At 39.5% G+C, this 22,171-nt stretch overlaps 2 protein-coding genes across 2 annotated transcripts in view; both read right to left on the bottom strand.

Annotated features, from left to right (window-relative positions):
• FYB1 (FYN binding protein 1) overlaps positions 1–3,502 on the bottom strand; it is a 64,007-nt gene extending 60,505 nt beyond the window's left edge. Inside the window, exon 1 of the mRNA XM_026037820.1 lies at positions 3,453–3,502. Within this exon, the coding sequence (XP_025893605.1) occupies positions 3,453–3,455 (3 nt within the window). The 5' untranslated portion in view covers positions 3,456–3,502. The remainder of the gene's footprint in view (positions 1–3,452) is intronic.
• Positions 3,503–5,849: 2,347 nt separating this feature from the next.
• On the bottom strand, positions 5,850–21,753 carry C9 (complement C9). Its single transcript, XM_026037809.1, has 12 exons — positions 21,624–21,753; positions 19,262–19,379; positions 18,293–18,440; positions 16,964–17,111; positions 15,442–15,580; positions 13,836–14,054; positions 11,675–11,915; positions 10,295–10,423; positions 8,884–9,062; positions 8,436–8,664; positions 7,493–7,678; positions 5,850–6,013 (listed from the first exon to the last, which is right to left on the bottom strand). The coding sequence occupies exons 1-11, from the start codon at positions 21,707–21,709 to the stop codon at positions 7,512–7,514; spliced, it is 1,803 nt and encodes a 600-aa protein (XP_025893594.1). The 5' UTR covers positions 21,710–21,753; the 3' UTR covers positions 5,850–6,013; positions 7,493–7,511.
• Between the last annotated feature and the right edge of the window lie 418 nt (positions 21,754–22,171).

The raw sequence follows: 22,171 nt of genomic DNA, 5'->3' as shown, positions 1-22,171 counted from the left end.
TGCTGATGACCTGGCCCTTCACACTGAGGAGGAGAAATTCTATTACTGGAAGTATCATCATTTCTTGGGGTTCATAGAGATATTGGTCAAAGTCCTTGTCAAGCTTTGTGGTTTATGGAGATATGGGTCTTATCAGTGACTACTGAATAGCATTGCATTATGCTCTGTGACATTTCCTTAAAGCATGAAGAGCTTTTCAGCAGCAGCTGAATAACAGCTTTAAGAAGTCTGTGTCTGTGACAGAGGTAGGTGCTGAAGTAATGGACATAGGTGCTGCAATAGGCACCTTTCAGGATCTAAATAAGTCGTGGTTGACAAGGGAAACATTCAAAATGCCCGGAAGTAAATAGTACACAAATATCACAATAGAAAACCTTAATAAGCATTTCAGGAAACTGAAATACTTGTCTCTGACCTAATACCTTGTCTCTGACCTAATCTTTTTCATCTATGGCATCCTATGTGTCTGGGTCTACCTAAGGTTGAGCCTTGTTCCACTTTTGTCTTTATGTACTTAGACTCTCTTATAAAAAAACAATCTGAAGGGTCTTTTTGTTCATTAAAGAACAGATGGAGCAGGACATGACTCCCTGGTGGTTTGGAGAGCATACCTGGAGGTGCTGGGTTTCAGTCCACGCTCTCAGAACTGCTGCACAACGTAAAGTGTCACCAGTTTTCATGAACAGGTCATGCCTTCAAACAGACCGCTTCTCTAAAGGGCTGTATTTTTTTGTGATATCCCTCTAGGCATGAATATTTATCTTGATCAGCTTGGGAGCAGACAGGAGCTTTCCCAAGATGGATACAGGACTGCAGCACTGACTTGTGAATGAGTTATTGCAGAGTACCAAGTAATCCCACTGTAGATGTTCTCCTGGAATTGCGTCTGATGGGMCTTTTTTCCTGTGGTCATGTAAGGTGACACAAATGCTGGCAGTGGGAATATATTTCAAATTGAGCTACATGAAAAATGTAGATTTAAGGTTATATTTTTATTTTGGATCCTTTGCTGAGATATTGGAAAGAATTGAGCATTCCTGTACTGGAAATAAGTGAGTGAACTAGAATGAACTTTTAAAGTGACCTTGCTTGCTGTTTAATGTTACACTGCTTCCTTGATGTTATGCATGCACGGATCTTGGCAGTCTTATAGTAAATCTAAGAATTATCAGTTTCACTACAAGAGGGTAGACATATATAAAATGCTTTCTCTAAAGATCAGGTATCAACACAGCTTATCTTGGCTTGAAGTAAAAAGAAGTSCCTCTTTGTAATTAACTTCAGTCTCTCAGTAAGCTGYGTCTACCACCAAYTATTACTRTAGTCCTAGTATTTTTTAAGTTAGCATTATCTCTATTTTGGTTTAAAATCGGCTACCTTTAGGTTGTTGGAAGTTAAATACCAAGCTCCCTGATTTTGTACTACTATGGATCTCGAGATTCGGCAAGACCTAGCTCTGTTCCTTCCATTTCTTTCTGTGCATAGTTAAAGCAGAGCCATCCTCAGCTGGATTATGCCCAGTTTCACACTCAGAATCTCTCCTGTCCTTTCTGAAGGAATAAATCTGTCTTCCCCACCACTCTGATCTCTGCCTTCTRTTAAGCTGCCTGAAATCATACTTTCCTATTTTTCTTCTCACTTTAAATTCTTCAGTTGCTTTGTTTTGCTGCTATTTTTTKCTTTGACTTCTCGTACTTCCATAAGATTCATTTCCACTCCTGCAGCATCAAASAATAAGATTTGCTTCTTTGAGGCATCTGGGTTGCTTGTGATGCAGAGATGAAAGGACTCCTTTCCACACAATTCCATGGCATTGTCAGGGATATGTAATATGAGTATGAATTCATAGTCTGCATTACTTTGAATTGTCAGTCATATTTGAATTCAGAGGAGATAACCTGGAGCTTCAAGATTTGAAGAAAAATGTGGTACTGTTAGTTGTTGCTTACTTTCATGCTGCTTTTGGCAGCAGTAAAAATAGTATTCCACCTATTTACATATTTACATACTTCTTCCAAACAACCCTTTTGTGAAAGGAGCTAGACATTTGAACAGTGCCAGTAGAGTAACTGTGCATTTGCCTTGCTAATTTAAATGGAGAGTTTTGCAAATACAAAGGCTCCATATATATATATTTGGGCTCCTGAATGACTAGCTCTAGTTGAAATAAATAATTTTGCAGGAACTCAGCAGGCGATAGCACAATGAGATGCTAACTTGGTGGATACATCGTGCCATATTCAGGTCTCAATTGAGCATTTATAGATGAAGAAATCTATCTAGAAATTTAGGCTGGATTATTGGTGTAATCAAGTGTAGTATTTTACTTTTGAGTACTTAATGCTGCAAGGTGGGAGTGTTCTTAACAGAAGTAAATAAGAACTGAGTAAGAAATAGCTGATTTATCATTTAAATACCCCAAAAGTTACTTTAACATGTTGATGACAATGGTTTTTTTCAGATTTGAGAAGGATTTGAGCATTTTGTAAAATGGAAAAAAGAATAGCCAAACCCTTCCAAAATTTGTGATGTACTGTTTGTTAAGTGCAAACTGTTTGACATTCAGTCTATTTTCACATTGTCACTTTTCATGTTTATGATGGACAAYGTTAAACCTCTCCTCACAAGAACTGTGTATTTTATAGCTTGGATTCCTCTAAGCTTCCCATGACACGTTTCTTTTGTTGAGACGAAACTGAGTTTCAAATAAGAATTCACCTTTTGCAATATTACCTGCAGGGAAAAATTGCTTYTCTTGAGAATATGTACCATGATAAACGTACACAAGCTGTTCCAGGAGTTCTAAAATAGTTCCCCAGCACAAACACATTCAGATTTCACAATTTTTACCTGTAGTATCACTTGCATTAAAATTAGTGATTCAATATTAGTAAAATACTTATGAATTTTTATAATGCTTATAAAAACCACCTGCATATATAAAGGCTTGGAATTTTAAAGAACTGTCTGAAGAATTCTGAAGACTGGTAACAAATAGAAAATTTACACAAAAAGCATAAATCTTGATTGCTTCTTTTTAGTAACAAAGTCTTTCTGTATCAAAATTGGGTAGTGCAATAGCTTCCTGGAAGTGTAATTAAATGTCTTATATCATTCCAGTTTCTTGCTTTGCTTCATGCTGACACAAGACTACAGAATGTCATGAAAATACATAAACTAATTTCTCTACTTAGTCTTGAAATAAGCTGCTCTGTCTTCCTTAGTTTTGAGCGGTAGAAACAGTAAGACACACACAAACCAGTGGGGCTGACAGGATGAATAAACTGAAAAGTTTCTCCATACCCTCAAAAGCAGGAAGTCAGTTGCAGGGAACTAAACTGCATGTTATTAGAAATATGTTTAAAGTTTCATCGTTACATCCACTACTGCCTTAGTATTGAATTATATGCAGCCACATAATAAAAAGTAAATGAATAGAGCTCTGTACTTACCATAGTTTCAGCCTCTCCGTCTCTACAAGTCTGCTAAAGGGTATGTACTGTACTAGGGAGAGTCAAAAATGTTCTTTGTCCTTCACTGTGCACTTCCTTTTTTGAAAGTGTATGTGGTCTATCCAGCCTTCACAGGAAAAGATATCAGCAAAATCCTTGTTTTGCATATTATCAGAGGCCTAACAGAATTTTTAACAGCATTTGTTTGGGATACACTGCTCTACTGTGAAGGACAAATGACAGTGAATAAGCGCTCATTCATTTTATGGCCTCTAAGATGATCATGAAAAAATAGGTCTATGCTGATGAGAAAATCATATAGTTATGTTTTCACTAAACTTTGGCTGAATTAAAAAAAGAAAAGCAAATATGTTTTGTTCTGTATTTTCATACTGAAGTCCCTGAGCAATTTTGTATTTAGGCTTTATTGTTGACTCCATGTAGCTCTCCTCCTTGCTCGGGTTTTTGTGGAGGTTAAAAATCAAGTCATTTTCTGTGCCTAATAAGCAGGACTGTGTTTCTGTTTGCTAACACCTGGTTGTTCAGACCCTTGTAATGAATATGAGTGGCAAGGTAGGGTTGTCCTGGTCAAGTAGGCTGTTGAATTCAAGTCATGCTACCACCAACTTTATGCACAAAGGGAGGAGAAAAGGAAGATTTSGCCATAAATGTCCCTGAGTTGGGTCTAATGAAGRGAGCTAAAGAGAGGTAACTTTCAGTCAGCTGAATGAGGATAGAGGAAGGAAAGASGAGCTGCRTGCTGGGGAGGGAGGACACTGTTGATTTTGGGTGTTGTCCACCTACTAAGTAAAAACTCATAAATGAGTTTCCATTAAGTAAGACAGTAGCAGTGGGGAACTACTATGAAGTAGCGCTATGAATAGTGCATATTAAGCAGTTGGGAACAAATGCAAATGATAGTGAAATAATGGAAATGATGCCTGTGGCACAAGCAGGATGTGAGCTGCGTTCTGTGATGAAACTGGGATTTCCTCATAATCTCAGGACTACACCACTGAAAGGCTGCATGACATTGCAAGCTCTGAATGATTTTCAACTAAACTTTGATTATTCAAATAAACTATATATCAAAATAAGCAGCAAAACCCACTAAAATAGTGTAGTGGTAAGAAGAAAATATATTGCTTATTTTCTAAAAGGTAGAAAGTTGCTAGGACAGCCATAGGCTTTGCTGAAGAACAGTATTGTGCAACACAGAATAGATTTGAAAGATCAATTTGAAATATATGTAACTATATTAACAAGTATCATTAATGATGGATTATGTCTGAATAGCTTAATATTATTTAAAAATATTTTGATGGGCATTTGAGGTAAAAGGTAATGAAATCTATCTAGATTTAAGTGGAGTATTTATATAATGCCCTCTAAATGATGGAGCTGGGGAGAGGACAAAGGCTGTCAGAATAATTTCAAGGGAGATAAGGTGCTGGCTAAAGTAGTATTTACTTAAAAGCAGAAGAGAAATTCCTGTAGTGTTCTGCAGGCTTGGGTCTTGAAATTGATTCTGTTTGTTACTTGTGTCAGGAACCTTGGTGGTGGAGCTGGACTTGTCCTAGGGGGCTGAGACTGAATGGTGCAACTGTTTGGGGGGTGACTCGGTCCCATGGAAAGGAGGGAGGAGACTTTGTGTATCAGAGARTAGAAACCAAGCCAAACTTTATTAAAAACAAAGAGGCCTTGGGAACTCCTGCTTTTCTGCTTTGTTTTGGGGCATTTGATGTTTTCAGGCTCATTTGTGGTGGTCAGGAGGTGAGGAATGAAGGTTTCAAGGGACTTCTCCAGACAGGAGGCAAGAGATTGGTCTTGTTGATCTGGTGGCTTCTGTCTTTTTTTTTTTTTTTTTTTTTTCAAATTGCTCAGTCCTATAGATGTTAGTTCCTAACTTTTAAAAATAAATATATTTTATTGAGCCTTCTATGTGGATCTCCTACTGCCTAGCTGCATAGTGTCTTTTTTTTTTTTTTTTTTTTTTTTTTAAAAAAAGAGGGACACTAATTTCTTCCTCCTGACTAGTTAACCCTTGCTTCCCTTCATTAAACTTCTGGGAATTTTGCATGTGAGAGCTGTGCATCCTCCCCACATGCAACCCAGTTTTCTTGCAGTCGACCAGCAGGTTAAAAATGTTACTGAGACAGACTGACAAATAGGAGCAGCACCCCTACAATCCCCGTAGCCTTAATTTCTTTGGAAATGCTGCTAAGATTATAGTAGTACAGCTTCTGTATCCCTTTGTGATGTACCTTTGCTTTTGGATAAAAATCTGAAATACAAAATAAAATATCCAAAATACAGCTTTTGATGAGGGAGCTCCATTGCTAATTCATGTTCTAATGACAGCAGCAGGCAAGTAAGATAAGGAATGCAGCCACTGCAGGTGTTCACCTCCAGTAAAATGTTTATTGATTTATAACTTTGTTTTGATTAGTGATGATTTAAGCTGTGATGCTTGGGAGTCCTGGTTTTCCACTGCTTTGGGTAGCTAACTGTCCAGCAGGAACTTTGATTTGTAAAATCAGCTTGGAATTCCTTCTTGTTGTCTGAAAAAGAAGGAAGAATAGTGAAGAAGTGATGGCATATAGTTACTGCAACAAAAGCAGACATTTGCATATATTGTCCCTAATTTTAGGTGAATTAGTACTCATGCCTTAGTATGCAGTAATGTGCATTAATACATATTTAATAATTTTTCTTAAATATGGTTGTAGTAGCTCTTATGAAGAATTAGTTAAAATGTGTATTGTGACTTTTGGAAGTGTTGAGTATGTAATTTCCATGGGTTTCATCTGGAAGAATGAGTGCTCAACAGGTCTGAAATCATAGGAGCCAGTTAGGATAATTTTTTTCAAAAAGCCTTCACTGTGCCACAGAAGAGGAAACATATATGAATATGTATGTCGTGAATAGTTATCCTGCTATTTGCCMTTGTGGCTGACTATAAATATCTGTGATGTACTGCAGAAATAAAATCAAGCTGCTCATGAGAATTTTAAAACAGGGACAGCTGCATGGCCTCAGTCAAAGGCAAATTGGATACCCTGTTTCTGRTAGCAGGCAGCAGTCTGGGGAAGAATATACATGAACAGGGAAACACAGAAATAAATACTTCTCCAGAATTACTTCCCCATTCCCCCAAAACTGACATTTCAGAATCTTCCAGGCCTAGTGTCACCATCTGCATGTTTTGAGAGCCTTGAATTAATTTGCCCTGAGCTTTTTAAAATGCATATTTAGGTTTATGTATATTATGAAGGATCATTCTTTAGTTTCTTTTGCAGATGTCACTGCTATTTTATTTAATATCTCCTAGTTTTTATATTTGTCTTTCTCATGTCACTCATGATTTTAAAGCTCTATACTGTATCTCCTCATTTTCCTTTTTTCCAACTCCTGAAATAAATTATGAAGAGAGAAGCTTTGGCAGCCTTGAGATGAGATGCTGCTGAAAGCAATGTGTAATTCTGCTAGGTCTATTTGATTTCCCTGCATGTCAGCATGTGCCTGGTCCTCTTSAGGGTGCTTCACCAGTAGAGGACTGGACATAGCTGGACTCTACTGAAGGTGAGACAGAGCTGGCATGAAGACATCTTCTGATATGCATCTTGGCCTTGGTGGGGGTCATCTTGATGGCTTACCCTCATGATGTCTCAGTGATGACATGCACAAGATCCTTTCCCTGTCTTGGAAAGTTACTAACTTTGTAACTAGTTCTGGTTACTAACTAGGCAAAAAGGAAGTTACAGTAACCCATCAAGCCTAACACTTAAACCATTTCTCCTGGCCCAGAAGATTTTTATTCTCAAATCTGTGGGACTTGCAGGCTTCTTGTGTCAGTCCTCATAATACTTTTTCCCTTTGTTTTGGGGGGTTATTTTAAAATTCAAAATTGAAGAAAACTTCTTGCTGAAAATTATCCAAATCCTTCAAGCATCTTCACCATTGTTAGTGAAATGCCCCAAATAGTGTCTGACCACTCATTCTCAACAGCACTACATTAGTACATGAGAGGTGCTGCTCACCCGTTTCTGAGCCACACAACTATTTTGCTTCTCCACAGGGCCGTTTTTCCAGGCTTTCTCCTTGGCAGGGCCTGCCGCCAGCTCCTGGTGCAGGGTTGTTGCACTCGCGGGTTCGAGTGCTTTCTCCACTCACGCAGGCAGACCAGGCGCTCCAGCAGCTCCAGCCTCCGTCGGAGGCAACTGATCCTAAGATTCAGAATCAGCATCTCTGATTTGAGCAGGGACAACACTATCATTAAACAGACCTTCTTTTGAGGGTGGTTCAGGTGGACCATGGTTCAGTTCTTGCTTTCTCAGCTACGGTGATTCTACAGATCATTGCATATTCCAGCCTACAGCCCATCTGCGCAGGCTTCACTTTTGAAAGGTCTGTGCCAGCAACACTTCAGAGCTTTCAAAATTTTGTCCCCCTAGGAATGATTCTGGAATATTGAATATTTTTTTGCCCCCTGAAACTTGGCCATAGAGAATGAATTTACTGCATAGTAAATTTTTAAACAGTTGTGGAACTGCGTTTGTATCTTCCCGTTTGTGGATCAATCTCGTATTAAGCTAGCAGAGTAAGTATGAAATGTGATCGTGTGTTAGCAAGCAGGGTGCTTTTGCAGGACACTGAAGACAAACGAGCTTATGCCATTGTGTCTTTGCTTGAGCTCAGTTTACAGCCCTGATTCTGTGCCATTATTTCATCATGCTTCAGTAGTGCTCCTATGTACTTAATTTGGGGCATCATTCTAAGACACAGCAATGTGTGTGAGACCAAGTGTTTTCCTCATGGAAAGATCCTGGTAACTTATATTAACTGCCATACCAGTTATCCATGGAATTGGATAGCAGTAGCTGTAAGGGGGTACCATAACATCCTGAAGTTGTATTAATTTTGTCTATGTCTGTTCATACTAATAGTCATACTCATTTTAATCTGCCTGAAACGTTTACTAACCTTTAATTAGTGTAGATTTGGGAATCTGACAGGCAATTCCTTTGAAGTAGCTAGAGCACATGCACGTACAGGCTCCGTCCACCAGCATGACGGTGCCTCCATTTTTGCAAGGTTTGCATTTGCACACACTGTATTCGGTAATGTAGTCCTCAATTGCTCTTTCCAAATTTTGTTTCTTCACATAAGCATCTCTCATCTTAACTGGAACAAGTGCATGTATTGGAAAAGGCTGTAGAAGAAAATAGGCTATATATAAGAGACTGTGTGGTAGTTCTGCTTCCTTTTGATATTAACATCACTAAAGTAAACATCTGAGGAAAAAGGCTATTATCTGTCAAGATAAAGAATATACCTTAAAGTTARTTATGAACTTGAGGCCTCACCTCCATCTAATAAGAACAAAAAAGATTTTTGACACTGCAAGAGACCTAACATAGAAGAGACTCACCCGCTGCTGTATCACTACAGGGGCATCAACCAGTGACTTGGCCCACTCCACGTAGTCCTCTATGTTAACTGTTTTTACTCCTCGCAGTAGCATTTCTTTTATTTTAACTGCAAAATCAATCTTCCCTCCATCAACCAAGGAAATGACATCATCAATGACTGCATCATCTTTATATGTTGCTGTAGAAAGAAAGCAGAGAGGGGAAAAAAGGGAAACTTTAATATCCACGTATCCCTACCATTTGAAAAATCGTAGTGAAAAATACAACTTTAGCACAATTAGTCTAGTTCTTTAAAAYGACAGGAGATAGAAGAACCCTTCACTTAGTGGTCATGGTGGAATTCCACCTGTCTTTGCTTGCAGTTGTTATGAGGGAGGAAATCTTCATTTTTGCTGTTAAATCAGAAAACTCTGTACCTGAAGGCAAAAAGAAGTGGGTAGATCAGAATGTGGTAGGTTACATAAATCTTAGCCATTTGATAAAAAGCTGAAGGAAAAAAAGAGTAATACTRCTGTATTACCTGAGCTGGGCCAGAAAAGGGCAAGAACTGGAACAGAGCAGCATTTAGACAAGCTTGAAAAGTGTTGTTTGCTCAAAAGTAAATGCTTCATTCCTTTTGTCTTGCAGTTTTTATGTGGTAAAAGGTTCATCTCCAGGCACACAAAAGAAGACATAGGAATAAAACAAGCAGGGGAACCTTCGTAACCTAATCAGAGGAGGTGGGTTCTGGGTGAACCACCAGCTCTGTAGGCTGACAACAAGGCAGGTTCTTGGGGCTGCTTAGTGGGTATGGAATATTAAGGATAAATGGCTTGGGAGCCATTTATGGCCATAAATCTGGGCAGGGTACGTGTGTTTCTAAGTGAGACAACTCATGAATTTGGCTGCTAAGGAGGCCCTAAGGTTTGGGGGCCAACTGAGACCTGTTGTTCCATGGGGATGTGTGGCAATCAGAGACGAGAGGATCCAGGGGCCAGTTACTGGTTAGTCTGACTGTCTAAGGCAGCTACTGGGGAAATTCATATTGTCTATATTTAAATATATCCAACTAATGACCCTTCATTCTGATCTTATCCACAGAGGGGAATGGGATGAGGCTATAGGTGCTACTTGTGTTTCCATGAGTGCTGTATTTGTGGCTGTGGGGATTTGTGTGGCTGGCTGTGAGTACATGTATGTTGCATATGTGTGTTTGTATGTGCACCTATGTGAACATACATATTCTTTAATGTTCCTACATATTCCTACATATTCTACATACAYGAGTCTTGCTAATGGCTGCACAGGGGGCACAGAGTAACAGCAGCTTACAGCTCTGCTGGACTTGTCCTTCTGCAGTCACCTCTCAGTTTTATACAGAGAATAAAATGGTAACAGCTTTTCTTAAGCAAAGCATAAGGATATACTTACATTTGTCTTTCATCTTAATCTTTCGGCATTTATTATCATTAATATTAAAACTGGCATTCAATCCCTTATATGTTGCACCGATATCTAAATGATAGCCAAGACATTTTTTTACGTCTTCTACGGTGATCCCTGGGAGTGGAAAAAATTAGGTGATTATTACAGGGACAGAAGGCTGTAAAGAATGTAATTATATTATTCCTCTAGCATAAATTTCAAGGCTTTCCTCCTCCCTTTCTCTTATGTTTTCTCTTCTTCCATGTAATGAATTTGAGGATGATTGATGTGGCTGCAGTAAGGCAAGTGAGATATGGGGTGATTAGGAAAGACCTCCAAAAACTCATTTATGTTTTTCTTTCTACTTTTCTTTCTATTTAAAGTAAATATTTTGCCTGTCTTTTCTGCTCATCATTTTCTTTCTTTTTGCGCTAAATTATTGAATTCTCTCAGCTTATGTTTCCCAAACTCAAGTTGATTATCTTTTACACTTAATCAACGCCACTAATCTCTACGAGCACTCTTTTAAATTCCAATCCTCCTTTATTCTCTAACTCTACCACATCTTTTCTGTCAATTGAACTCAAACATTTGATCTGAAGCTTTACTCTTTGTTCAGAGACCTTATTGAAATTTGGATCTTAAAAAAAGAGCAGCATAGTCTTCAGGTGTTGAAAAGAATAATAATATAATGCATAAATGACACCTCTGCTCTATATCCTCTGAAATATTTTGAACATTGTATGGCAATATGATTCTTAATGCTTCATGCATCAGGTATTTATTTTCTGACCAAAATCAGCTTCAGAATGATCACTTAAACCCATCACAAAACCACATGTGCCTGAACTGCACAAGGGAGGATCAAGTTACTGTTTTCCTATCTTAATCAGGGCAAGGAAAATTCCAGTCTGAATATTAAAGTCTATAAAAACAATTCCAACACGATCAGCTATATCATGTGATTTCTGGGAAGTTCTTCAATTTATCTGTTATTTGGTGCCACTGCCATCCTCACAGTGATTGCAGAAGATACTGACTGGCAAAATGAATTTAAGGCTTAGGCAGATTTTGTACAAACTGTAGATTTCTTGTGAATCAGATCCCAYCACTAAATATTGTGACTATTTTGAATAGTTTTAAGATGCCTTTTTTTTTTTTTTCCTCCTCCAAGTGACATACTTAAAATGTAGACTTGCACTGAAGATGCTAGAGGTTAGAAAACAGATTTTCATCTCTGGAACTGGTGTGATTCTGAACGGATGTCRTTGATGGCACACACTGAACTGGGCTGTCCTCAGGAGAGCTCCACATAGCCATGAGTGGAGCATTCTCTGTGCAACAGTGCTAACCTGTATAGCAGAGCGAGGCCAGGAGAATACCTACCTGACTGAGACATAGCATAATCATCTAGCACGTACACAAACTCGTATTTTCCTCCCACAGCTCCAGAGACCGCGTAGTGAGTTCCATAATCTTCTAGGAATTTGAAATATTCCCCCTTATCGTATTCAGCAGGCAGAAAGTTTAGATCATCGAGGAAACTGTCTGTGAGATGGACATCTCTGCTTCGCATTTGGAATCTTCCAAGCTGAATCTTTCCTTTCACATGCAGATAGGTTTGGTTCTGGACAAATTGGGGAAGAAAGCAGGAGGTGAGAGTGCTCTCTCATACACAGTACAGCACTTCTGCTTTTATTTAGAGAAACTGCAGTGCTTTAAAACGCTATATTCAAGCTAATATTTTGGAATGGAGACAAACTTTTTAAAATGAAAGTTCTATAAAATGTCCTGTCCTGTAGAGGTCTAAATTTTAACTAAGGAAGTAGGAAGAAGCTTAGCTAATTTCTGTAGTTTACAGAACTGCAAAGCTGTCTGATAATTCAGTAAACCTTTGTGATCTGTTTGATGACAGGTTCTTCTCTGTAAATACACTATCTACTGCAAGTAGATAACTAACTTCATTTTATAAATAATACTACATGGCTTGCCATACAGCTAACAGAAGCTGTCCTGACCTGCACACTGAGGTCAGCTGGAGTTTTGCCTTTGTCTGCAAGGAGAACAGAACCAAGCTAGCTGTTTTTGGAATCACTTCTCGATTATTGTCAGGCTGCCTGAATGAAGAGCATTGCTCCAATCAAGAGGGGAGGGGGAAAAAAAAAGGAAACAGCATCACAAGATGAAAATTAATTAGGAGAAAATCCTTGGGACATGTGACCCATATGTATATTCTGACTTGAATTTCATGCTCTATATGGCCATAAATTACACTGCTGATGATTTGATATCAGCCTCAGCTAAAGCCTCTCTGCTGCATATGATACAGGATGTCTTGTAGAATGGGAACATTTAAGGCCGTAAACAAAGCTGCCAAGCTCCATTACATCTGCCTTGCTTATGTAGGTTCCTTCACTGTAGTGTCTAATAGGAAGTAAATAAGAGGGATTTAGCCATTGGCCACCAATAAGGTGGTGCTACTTAAGAGATCCTAACCCTTCCACTTAACTGTTGTTTAGAAATGCTGGAAATTTGCAGACAGCTAAATTTCAGTGAGGAAGTGTTTGTGGGTTCCARTATTTCTGCTACCAGCCAGTACAAAAATCTCTACTGATGTTCCCAGGCTGCTCGGGCTCCAGCTGGCACCTGAGGCCTGGCAGGRTTCTTGGGCCAGGGATTCCTGTTGTGCTGCCTGCAGCAATGGGAGTTTATGGTGCTAGAGGTCTGCCTGTGAGGGATTCCCACTCAGGTTTCTGGACTGATCTCAGAGCAAGGACTTGATGCCAAAATTTGCATTACAAGTCACTAGACAATGAGTGGTCTGAAAACCTCCTGAGATACAGGACCAAATATTTTGAGTCTTCCAATATACTTTTACATCTTGGCTTCCTCCCCAAGAATTAACCTGTATCAGTACACTGCCAGTATCTTACATTATTTTATTCAACGTGTATGTATTCAGCATTATTTTAACTAACTAGTTACAAAATTTATCTTACTTTTCCAAGAAATCTATTTCATCTCCTAGTCTCTGAAGGGTGGCTTGAAGAGAGGGGGAAAAAAAAGGCTAACAAGAAACTGGAAAGTTTGAATTACTTGAGGCAAATATATTCTGCTAAGACTATTTCTGTACTAGCAAATAAAATGGGATAGGGTCTTTTAACTACATCTACCTTGCTTCTCCAAGCTCACCTACCTTTAGGCCTACTCACTGGCAACTTTTTATCCCAGGACTTGGTCTAATTTGTCCACTAGCTGCATAATTAAGAGGAAAGCAGAGATCTCTGGCCCTTCCTAGTGCTGAGGCTCCAGTGAAGGCAGCTGCTAGTTGATGGAAATAGCAGAAACAATGCTAGATTTGATTAGGCTTTTAGCCATCCACCTCTGAAATCCCAACCCTAGTACTGCCAGCATTTCATTTTTGTGAATAGATAACAGAAAATTAGTAAGCAACTACAATATTTAGAAAGATTATTTTTTTTTCCCCTGACATTATGTACGTTTTACTGTTTGTAAAATCATTACCTTAAAGCATGATCAAACTTACCCTTTCTGTGATGCTTTTCAGGACTGAACTCAAATTTGAATTCTTGCTGTAGTAGTAYGTTAAATTCCCTTGCACGGATCCTTTGTCACTTGCCTCAGTAGGTGTGTATTTCACAGACAGACCCGCATTAAAATTTCTCTTTTCCTCTATGTAAACCTCTCGGATCATTTCTGCACGATCATGGTAATACTCTGCTGTAAAGGTTTTGTCTGCTTTTGTCTTAGAAAAGATGATGAAAAAATTGCATGAGTAGTTTAAAAAGAAAAAAAAAAGGCAGTAACAACAGTAAAAGAAAATCAGAAAATCTATGTAGCACTTTTAAGTTATATATTTTATCTATGTTATCAGTACAAAAAATATATAAAATGGATGTTGATATGAACATAGCAGAAGGATGTAAAGGATGTAAACCTGTGTCACTTTGTATGCTGGTTGCACAGTCTTTGAACACGCAGTGTAACACAAAGAGCTGAGTTTTTCTCTGAATACTGATGTTGTTCCATAGAAGGTACTGATGAAGGCTACATGATGGCATTTTGAACTAGAAAATTATTTTTTCACCCAAAAAAGAAAATCTCAACATTTCCTAATCTACAATCTGCAATCTGAGTTTCCACAGTATTTGGGTAGTCAGACAGCAAAATTTTGTTTTGTTTTCCAAACACCTGAGCAACCAGCCTTAGAAAATTGGGTTTGTTCTCTGCATCACGTGTTGAATATCCCAAACTACAACTCAGTGCAAAAAAAAAAAAAAAAATAGCCAAAAAGCTGCACCCTGTGGAAGAACTTGAATTTAGTTTGATAAAACTAGTAAAGAATCTTCCAAAGATTTATGAAGATGAAATAATACATAACATTTCAGAGAAATCTTATCTGTATTTGCATCAGAAACTGCCTTTATGACAGATCATTTTTAAATATTTTTTAAATTAAATTCCTACTCTTTTCACTAGAAGCACCTTTTAATATCAAAAACCATAGCCTAACTTGGAGTATTCATCAGCTATAACTAACACTWAGCCTGATTCCCCCTTTTCCCTCCCAATCCTTAATTCTATTTTAATTATTTCTGCTTTTGCAAGCTATGAGGAAAAGCCATAAATACTCAGTTTTTGGTATTGGCATGAAATGTTTCTTAGAGCACTCACAAATGAAAACAAGTACAAATACAGCCCTCCTCCTGCAAAGCTGAGTTCAAAACTGAGCAGAAAGCTGTGAGGACAACGTTTCAGTRAGTGGTGAGGCTCAGCATCTAACACTGTCAGCGTAATTTGTATTTGTCAACAATTCCCTTACACTTAGGGAATAATAGGCTCCAGATCATTCTTAGAGTGAAACGGGAAACAAGATTTAYATACACATATTACATAAACATTCCAGAAAGCAACTTTCATGTGCTATGTGCAAATGTAGCGTGAAATGCAATGGAGACTGGTTTGGAGCAACTGAGTGTAATTGCTAATGCAAAGGATAACCCAACCGGTCGCCCTCTAGGCCTTATGAAAGCTGAAGAGCTTCTACCACCTGACTCAATGGGCACGTGGGGCCTTGTGAGAGGAGGCCAAGCTGCAGCCGCAGCTCAGCCGGGCGGCTCGGGAGCRCTTACGTCGTAGATGAGCACGCCGACGTTCCAGGGCTTGCGGTAGTAGGTGCGCGTGTTGCCGTCGCGCACGCGCTCGCACAGGCCGTTGAAGAAGTCGTTGTCGAACGGGCTGGCCAGGGGCTGCATCCCTAAAATATTGATCCTGTGGCAGAAAAAACGAGAGGCTGCACTTCGTAAAAGCAGGTGGGAACCATTTTCTGTCTCTAAAAAGAGGTGGAAACCATTTGTTTTTTAAATGATATATATTTGGGGAGAAGGGGGAGTCATTCCTAGGTTTGAAACAGCTACTTTTACTTATTTGTGAYTTGTATGAGCTTGTTGCTGATAGGAACTTTAAAAGGAAACATATACTAGTCCCATCAATGCTGTACCCCTCCTGGCTCTGCTCTCTTCTTCCAGGGAGTGACCTGCTGGARTAGCAGAATCTCCTGGGACAGGGCAGAGGAAGTAAATTGGATTGCAGTAAATCCAGAGAACAGGGCACATAGAGCTATGCAAACAATATGCCTCTGTACCCGTATACAAGAGCTACTGCTAAAACAACTTCTTCATGTGAAATTTCTTTTTTTTTTTTTTTTCCCTCTCCTTTTTTTCACCCTTAGTTGTTGCCTTTCCACATCTGTTTTATCCATTGAGACCTTTCCAGAGGCCATAATATTTATGTCTGATACATGTTCATATTTCTAATGGGGTATAGAAAACAGCTAGCGGTTCACCAAAGATGTCAGCGTCAAAACTGCATTTTTATACAGCATTTTCTCATGAGAAACTAAAGTAATAAATTATAATAGAAATAATAAAGTAGCTATGTCTAAGAATGCCTATAGCTCTGGCTCAATTCCATACGTTACAAAGGCAGCATTTTACCTCTTGCAATAGTATTTAAATGAAATGGAGAATGTACCCTCTTATTTAAACACAAGGTGGTGCTGTGATATATTTTTATTTCAATCTGTTGCAGTTTGGATAGCTGTGTTATTATTCAATTTGTAGATAGGCAGTATGTGCTACTTTTGCTTTATTTAAAGTAGAGGAGATCCACCAGAGTCTGAGAGCAGGAGAGTCACTTTCAGTTTAGATTTATGAGAAAGTTGCTGTAAGCAGAAAATGTCTGGGAAAGTAAAAGATTTGGTGCCAAAAAAACATTGCAGGCAGCAATGGAGCCTGTCCTGTAAAATGATCAAGACRCATTTTTTCCCTCTAATATGTACATTAGTGAAATCATTGGGAGCAGCTAAGTCTTTATGACACTTGAAAAGATGGAGGAAAGATAAAGATTATATATAAGCATTGTTTGCTTATGCATATAAATGTAATTTATATATATGTTACTAACATAGTGATTTATTTAGTGTTTGTAGTCTGGATAGGTATTTAATCATCCCAATCTGTACAACAAAAACCATAGGTAGATGTTTTTCTAAAGTCACATTGTGTTTCTGAGCTTCCAAAGTCACATAGTGTCCCTGAGAACTTCGGTGCGGTCCCACCAGGGGCAATAGAAGCCCCTCGCCTGGCCACCTACCCTTGTCCCGCAGTCATGCCTATTTCCGACACGTCAATGTCGTGATTACGGCAGGGCGACCGCGGCTCTGACTCACAGTTATCCTCATCAGAAAAGTCTCCGCAGTCATTATCCACGTTGCACACAAGACGCTGCTTGATGCATCGACCTAAGCAAAGAAAAAACATTGAATGAATCCACTTTGTTTTCTAAGATAGATGTTTTCTGGGATGCACCTTCCCCCTTCTTCACTTGCCCCCCACCCCAACTATTCCTTCCTAAGATCTGCCTCTCATTTTCCTTATTGTCACAAGGAAATGGAATCCTGTACCCAGCACTGCAGAAAACAAATACTATGAAATTGGCTTATTAGCTTACTGGGATAACTAAAAAAATTAAGTGACAGGAGAACTGCTGTCATTTGCAGGAAGTTATTATTTTGACTGTTTCTATTTTCATCTTTGATTATTAGATTTTAAAAATTGTATTAGGAGAGTACAGGAAAGTATTAAGTCAGTTATCAACAAAGAGTTATTTCTGAGATGTTTAATTTGCTGCTATTGGGAGGGCATGAACTTTGAGTTGTGAGTTGTGTTCTAAAGCAGCAGTGACGAGTTAAGTTGAGGTCAGGTAGGGTTTCACTGTAGGTTTCAGAAAGACTGACGTTTTTCTCTATAATTTAAAGATTTGGGGTAAACTTAATCCTAGTTTTATAAAAAGACAATTGCTCCTCTCAGCTTGCCTGTAGAGTGCCACAGAATGGCTTTGAACTACTATTCAACATATACTTTATAATTTTCATTTCTCTACTTGGACTTCATAGCATTTGAGATACAGTTAATATTGGCAATGGCTTGGGACACAGAATCCACCCAGCATCTTTACTTTTCAGAATGATTTTATTACTTTTAATATGTCCTATCCATTTTGATTTGTGAGGAGTCTTAAAGATTACACTAATACATATTCATATCTGGTTCTACCAATTTACATTTTATTGGGGATCCAGAGGCATTCCAGTCTCCAGCAGACATGTACAGAACTGCTGTGGTCACTTAAACTTCCCTACCACTTAAACTGTGGTCAAAGTTCTTTCAGCTCTGTTTTTTTCCACTGATTTTTCATTAAACTTGAGAGTATTATCCTAGTGGAATGGATATGCTGAAAGGAAGGAAACTCCTAAGAAGTCAGCTTTTCCCCCCAAATAAACAAAGCACTGAACATATACCTTTCTATCTGTGAATTCTTATTGACTTCAATGGATATTGGCTAAGCTTCTTCATAGAACTAAATAAAAAGCAGTTTGCTGGGTGACTGCACAATTCATTATAGTGTGAAAACAAAACCTACCAGAATCGCATTGAAAGTCAGTACCACAGTCTGCTTCGGGTGCCTCTGGACAGACCTGGCTGGTTTTACAGCTTTGTGAATCTCTCAAGGTCTCCAGACATGGTTTTCCACCAAACTGTCCAAATTTTTCAATACTTCTGGACCGAAACTTGAAAGATAAGTAACAGAATGAACATTTCTTAGAGAGGAGAAAAGAAAAGCCAAAAATAAGGGATTTCCAGCTGAACTTTGAGCTTCCCAGAACAAAGGCTCTTCGGTGAGATTTTTGTTTGAGAAATAAGTACTTGTACAGCAACATTGAATTACTGTTTTAGCAAACATACAGAGATGCTTATTTTTCACTGTTTTATTTACAAGAAATCCAAGGAGAAAGTTGCATCAGATTTTATATGCTTTCAAATCTGTGCTTAGAAGGTAATTCTAGCCCTTGAATTTCATATAGACTGCATACATTTGGATGAATTTACATAATTTGTAAATCTGCCTCTGGACGTCACTGAAACTTTACCTGCCACCAGTAGGCATTGGCTACTTTTAAGGTCCTGGGAATTAGTAGTGATTTGGGGACTTGGAATTCTTGCAGCTTCACATAGCAAAACAATGATACAATCAACAAGGAACTGCCTTGCGTGTTTTTGAACCTTCRTATGAAGAACTCCTTTGGGAAAGCAAAAATCTAGTTTTAAGTATTTTTGTCAAAGAGGAAAAAATATTAAAAATTAAATTTCTTAATAGAACCATCCCCATGCCTGGGGAAAAAAAAAAATATTTCCATCAACAAAACCTTGTGAATGCTTGACCAATTTTGTACGCTGGCTGCAGCCTTCCCTTGTTACTAAGGCTCCAGGTAGTGATGGCTCAAACGCTGAAGCTTTCCCCCAAATCATGCACGTACCTTTGGCACGTATTAAGGGCTGCCACGTGCTGCTTTCCCCAGCCCCAGAGGCTGCGTGGCCGCCCGTGTCTTACCCTCTGGTGCGTGCACGGGTCGCAGGGCCCCCACTCGCTCCAGCTGCTCAGCTTGCAGTCGATGGGGGCCGGAGCGCTCGGCTCTCTTCTCATCCTGGGGAAAACCTTCTCGGAAGAGCTGTCAGACAGAACAGTGCAGCACAGTGCTGGGCAGGACACTGAAGCTGTTCTCAAACCATAGGCCAATGTTTGGGGAGCTGCTTCAAGCTGCTTTTAGGCCTTACTTTTGAAGCAATGTRGGGTACTTAATTTTTCAATTTTAAAGCAGTTTGAAAGAGTTTATAAAAGTCGAAGATTATTTGGGTTCTGAGCTGCCTGCTTTGCTCTCTGATTTATTTCTTTTGCCTAGCATGGAATATTCACTCCTTACCTGGTAATCATTTCTGCACGCTGCAGGTTAATGCTGGGTTCTCTGCTCTACCGTGGGAACTTGTGAGCCCAGTGTGTTTGTAAGTCTGCAGCTCCCCTTGTCTGATACATGCATTTTTTTTTCTCTCCAGGCAGTGCTTTGTCCTGCACTCCTTGACCCCTTTCCCTTGTACAAATATGCCAGGTGACCAAATAAATGTAACCTGATTCCACAAAATTGAGAAATCTGTAGTTTGGATAAAGAAGATACCAGTCTGTTCAGCCTTCTATTGCCATTTATTGTATGTTAATGCTACATGCCTACTGAGATGGTGCTGAGACACCAAGTTGACCTGTGTCACTCTCCAGTCATTGAACCTTAAGCAGCTCTGTGGTCACACACTTACTGTGCAACCCGTTGTAGGCCCTGCTCACGCTGCTGGGCTCCCGGGTTTTAGGCACTTGGCTGAGTGCAGATCCACTGCTGCTCCCAGCACTTTCCCCCTGCCCCACTGCCTCAGAACTGCCCTCTTCCCAGGGCTTAAGCTAAGAGGGGCTAGGGCGTGTCACGAGACAGGCCTTGCAAACCTCCCAAACTCAAGGCTGGGAGGGAAGTGTAAACTTTGCTGTATGCAAAACATAGGGTAGTGGGGTGGGTGGCCCAGGATCCACATCCAACAGAGAAGTGCAGTGTAAAGAAAGGACAGGGGGAGAGGAGCTCAAGTACTGAAGAACATTACTGACAGCAGGAGGAACTTCAGAGACAAAATGTCTTCTCTACTAACCCTGACTGGGGACTTTTGAAGCAGGGAACAATGCTCTTTGAAGGAAGAAAACCCCAAACATTTCAGCTTCAGTGCCTAGAACTCCTTGCACTTTGTCCAGCACTACACATGTTCCTGCCATCCACTTTTACTGGTGATGTGGCAGTGATGAGAGCCATTTTGACCATCTGTTAGCAAGCAGGACATGAAAAACATTGTTTGGTAGTTAGCATTGGTCAACAGAGAAGGCAGAGCTCTTTCAGGGACACACTAGCATCATATCAAGGCACCTATACAAGCTGCAACTGCTGGTGCTGTAACACAGCAGCACACACAGTGGTAGGATAGGTACTCAAGCAGCTGGCCCATATAATAATTATGTCTCCTGACCACATTCTTTCTAACTAAACAGAAAGCTTTAGCTGGATCTAAAAGTTTAAGCAATAAGAATTACCAAAGCACCATGCTGAAAGCAAAACATTGCATATGGCTCTGAAAATGCTTGTAGCCCCTCTGGGTACTTCAGACACTGTTGAAAGCCACCCTCAGCTCTAGACCCCTGCACATAAAACATCTGTCCAGACAACATTCACGCACGATCATTAAGTTTTGTTCCTAGTACAGTTCCAGTCTTAAAGCAGAGGCATCTAAGCTTATTCTTAGCTGCAAACAGCTATTATGGGATCCTTGGATCCTTCCTACTTCATTCAGTACTGATAATTCTCATAAGTGAGACACAGACTAAGTAGATACGTGTCAGACCAGGTAGCTCTTCTGGCATTTTTATGTAATGTTTTTATATGGACTAAAGCCCTCACTTCTCCTTAAGATGCTGCAGTGGGGAAGGAGATGCAGGGGAGGACAAAGAGGAGTTGTATGACTCAAGAACCAGAGAGAGGTAGGCTAGGAGATCTGAGATACTAGTGTAACTACCATCAACAGAAAATTKAGCACCTTCAGAAAGGTGTGAGGCAGACCAATTGTGCTTTCACCCTCAGCATGCAATAAAAGACAACTGCTGCTTGAGCTCCACCTTCCTGCTGGAAGATGCTCAGATAGCTTTGGCCCCTGTTGTTCTGCCACACATCTGTACAAGTCCCATTTGGATCCTCTTGAAAGAGAGGAAGACATCTCCCTTTCAGTTAGACTGACAAATAGATTAYCCATGGAAGTGTTTGGATTTTAGACTGATGCTCTGTGTTGGAGAAATGTTGCACTACAGGGACCTGCAAAAGACCAAGGACACTTACCTTCTGCTTTCCCCCAAAAGTGAGGCAGCCACCTCAAAAATGCAGAGTGCAGAGATAAGCTGCAAAATAGCATGCATGTTTCTCATCTTGCCGCTGAATAGAGAAGAATCGTCAGAACTGAATCTAAAAACTTCTTTATTTGTTCCTTTTGTTATTTATTACCAAGAGAGCAAACAAAGCAGTASTTGCAAACAACAAAAATCCTAACCAGTTACTGGCAGAACTGACTTACGGTAAATGCTCTAAAGTTCACTTTTTTCCTCTGTGAAGGCTGGTAAATGCATAAAATACTTAACTGGTTTTATTTACTAGCATCTTTAAAAGCAGGAGGGGAAAAAAAATATCTATTCAATTAGAGGACAGCTAACTGGCTCRTAAAAGCAGTTAATGCAGTGACTTGCATGAGGAACAAATAGTCCATAATTATTTTTAAGAACAGGTTCAGGTTCTAACATGTTCAGCATCTTCCTGGGGAGCCATGAAGAAGCCAACACAAGAGAACAGCACATAGTTTTAGTGTTTTTGGAGGAGCTTAAAACTCTGCTAGC

Source organism: Nothoprocta perdicaria, unplaced genomic scaffold, assembly GCF_003342845.1.
Source record: "Nothoprocta perdicaria isolate Ctin4 unplaced genomic scaffold, notPer1 scaffold_1, whole genome shotgun sequence".
Lineage (NCBI taxonomy): Eukaryota > Metazoa > Chordata > Aves > Tinamiformes > Tinamidae > Nothoprocta > Nothoprocta perdicaria.
The sequence above is the reverse complement of the archived record's forward strand: the minus strand, read 5'-3'. Positions and strand labels throughout refer to the sequence as shown.